Raw genomic sequence first — 2,500 nt, forward strand, 5'->3', positions numbered from 1 at the left:
ATATATATATATATATATATATATATATATATATATTGTGTGTGTGTGTGTGTGTGTGTGTGTGTGTGTGTGTGTTTGGACATATATATATATATATATATATATATATATATATATATATATATATATATATATATATATATATGTATGTATGTATGTATATATATATATATATTTATATATATATATATATATAATATATATATATATGAATATATATGTAAATATATGAATATATTATCTCTACTTAGGACAACTAATAATTACTATATTATGTATCATATTTATTTTACTTGAATATATGCTTGAATTTATCCTATAAATATGTATAAATCAACCTACAGTATCTTGTATTACATCAATATCAGGATTCCACTTCCCGAGCCAACCCATCACCACGCACGTACCAAGAGACGAACATGTCAACACACCCTATGCATGACAGAAGAAATGGTGCTTCAAGTATTTTCACATGATCGCATTTTTTTTTTTAAGTGCTCCGTAACTATCAGGTGCATAATTTTCAATGCGATAAGTTTCAAATATTGCCTTCAGAAACTTATTTTTCCTCGGTTTATGAAACGATCCCCATCGTGTGATGGTCTGGCAGCGAAGAAGTGATAGGAATTCGATTACGTGCTGCGCATGAATATTAGAATGCAGTCTCATCCACTGGCGAATATTTTCAACCCCGTTTTAATGCTAATTACAGGTGTGACTACCAACATGTGCATTCTTTTCGTGTACATAAATCCAGAGCCAAAGGAAGGGGAATACAAGGTAATTTTGGCCAATAATCGCGATGAGTTCTACAGCAGGCCAACAAAACCAGCATATTTTTGGGACACAGGTATTTTAGCAGGTAAGTGTATTGGGCTTAATGAATATTCTTCTATCTTTAAATCTCGGTCTGTGATATATCTAATAGTCTTTTTTTTTATTAGAATGGTTGTTTTTCATTACCAGAAATATATTTGACTTATTTTACCACCCTATTTCCTAGGTGCTGACATGAACAGTGGCAGAGAAGGGGGCACATGGTTGGGCATGACAAGAAATGGAAACATTGCCTGTCTGCTAAATATATTGAAGCCAAGAGAAGATTTTCTGAAAGATGGGGCTGCCAGGGGCTTTTTGGTCGTGGATTTCTTGCTGGGAGATGACGCTGGTCTTGACTACATGAGGAAAGTTGCAGATTCTGGGGTGAAATATAATGATTATAATTTGGTGGTTTTAGAACCAGAAGGTAACAGCTATAAAATAAGCTATCTAAATAGTTCAAAAAACGTTCCACAAGTTTTAGAGACAGGAGTGCTGGGCTTTGGTAACAGCGTGGTTGAAAAGCCTTTCAAAAAAGTCCAAAAGGGCAAGAGAAAAATGGAGGAAGTTGTGAGATCCTTCGGGAAGAAGGATTCAGAGCAGCAGCTGATTCACGAGCTTTTCCAAATGATGAAAGACCGTGAGATGAACATTCCTGACGAGCAGCTGGAGTATCAAGGTCGTCAACACTCGGAGGAGATATTGAGTGAGTTATGCAGAATGTGGGTCGCCTGTAAACCAGTGAAGTATGGAACAAGGTAATAACAAACTGTCTTTTGTAGTGTCTTCCTTTTGTAAAGTCGTCTTTTGTGATGGCAGTCTTCTGTAATCCTGCTCTAAACATGGAGTGCCATGTTGTTTCAGGTGTATTGATATTTATATTCATATTTTCTCATTTAAGGAATACATTTCTATAATGACCATGGGAATTTTGAGATTCTGAGGAATCTAATACACTTTTGTTTATTTATCTTTTAGAAAAAGCATTTGGAAATTGTGGGCTATTTCTAATTATCTTTAACTCTGTTGCTTTTACCTATATTGTCTTTTGTATTTATTCCAGGACAACAACAGTTATACTGGTGGACCACAATGACAACGTTACATACAGAGAGAAGACCATGGAGGAGCCTATTGATATAGAGGACGTTAAATGGATAGAGAATAATTTTGACTTTAAGCTGCACGAAAGATCATAAAGGATATGCATGATTCTCTGATTCTCTGAGTAGATAGCCAGCTGCTGTCAGATGAAGATGAGTGGCGATATAGTAGAGATGAGGCTGTTCCTTCTTCCTACTCTGAGAGTTAGCTCTCACATAGAACCCCAAGGAGGCTCCCCCGACTAACTGGGACTCTTTGAATTGGGATTGGGTCCGGTGATTAGTATTCTCTACCTGGAATTGCTCTTGCAATATTCAATATGGATAGACATGTAATTTTCATGACCATATAATGTTGTTAAGCATAATATAACTTATTCATATCCCATGTAAATAAATGAGAGTATATTCGGTAACAATCCTGTGAGTATGTATGATATAGTTAGTAACATATCTGAGTATTATTTTATCTAATTTTAGCTAAAATATTTAACGGCTCTTATGGCAGTAAAATTATTAGGAAATAAATGTGAATTATGCTACTCGGGACTAAAACCAATAAAATAATGGGTGTATGG

The 2,500-nt window shown here is 34.8% G+C and overlaps 1 protein-coding gene across 2 annotated transcripts in view; it reads left to right on the forward strand.

Moving 5' to 3' along the window:
- The window catches only part of LOC122257239 (transport and Golgi organization protein 2 homolog), a 7,411-nt gene extending 5,121 nt beyond the window's left edge, over window positions 1-2,290 (forward strand). Inside the window, exons 2-4 of one of the 2 annotated variants that reach the window (XM_086532552.1) lie at window positions 713-862; window positions 1,004-1,525; window positions 1,883-2,102. In XM_086532552.1, the coding sequence (XP_086388678.1) occupies window positions 727-862; window positions 1,004-1,525; window positions 1,883-1,962 (738 nt within the window). In that variant the 5' untranslated portion in view covers window positions 713-726 and the 3' untranslated portion in view covers window positions 1,963-2,102. Of the gene's footprint in view, window positions 1-712; window positions 863-1,003; window positions 1,578-1,882 lie in introns of both variants that reach the window. The other variant, XM_086532551.1, reaches the window with a different exon arrangement.
- Window positions 2,291-2,500: the final 210 nt, after the last annotated feature.

Source organism: Penaeus japonicus, unplaced genomic scaffold (genome assembly GCF_977035675.1).
Source record: "Penaeus japonicus unplaced genomic scaffold, GWHDUDI00000001_assembly GWHDUDI00000037, whole genome shotgun sequence".
Taxonomy (NCBI): domain Eukaryota; kingdom Metazoa; phylum Arthropoda; class Malacostraca; order Decapoda; family Penaeidae; genus Penaeus; species Penaeus japonicus.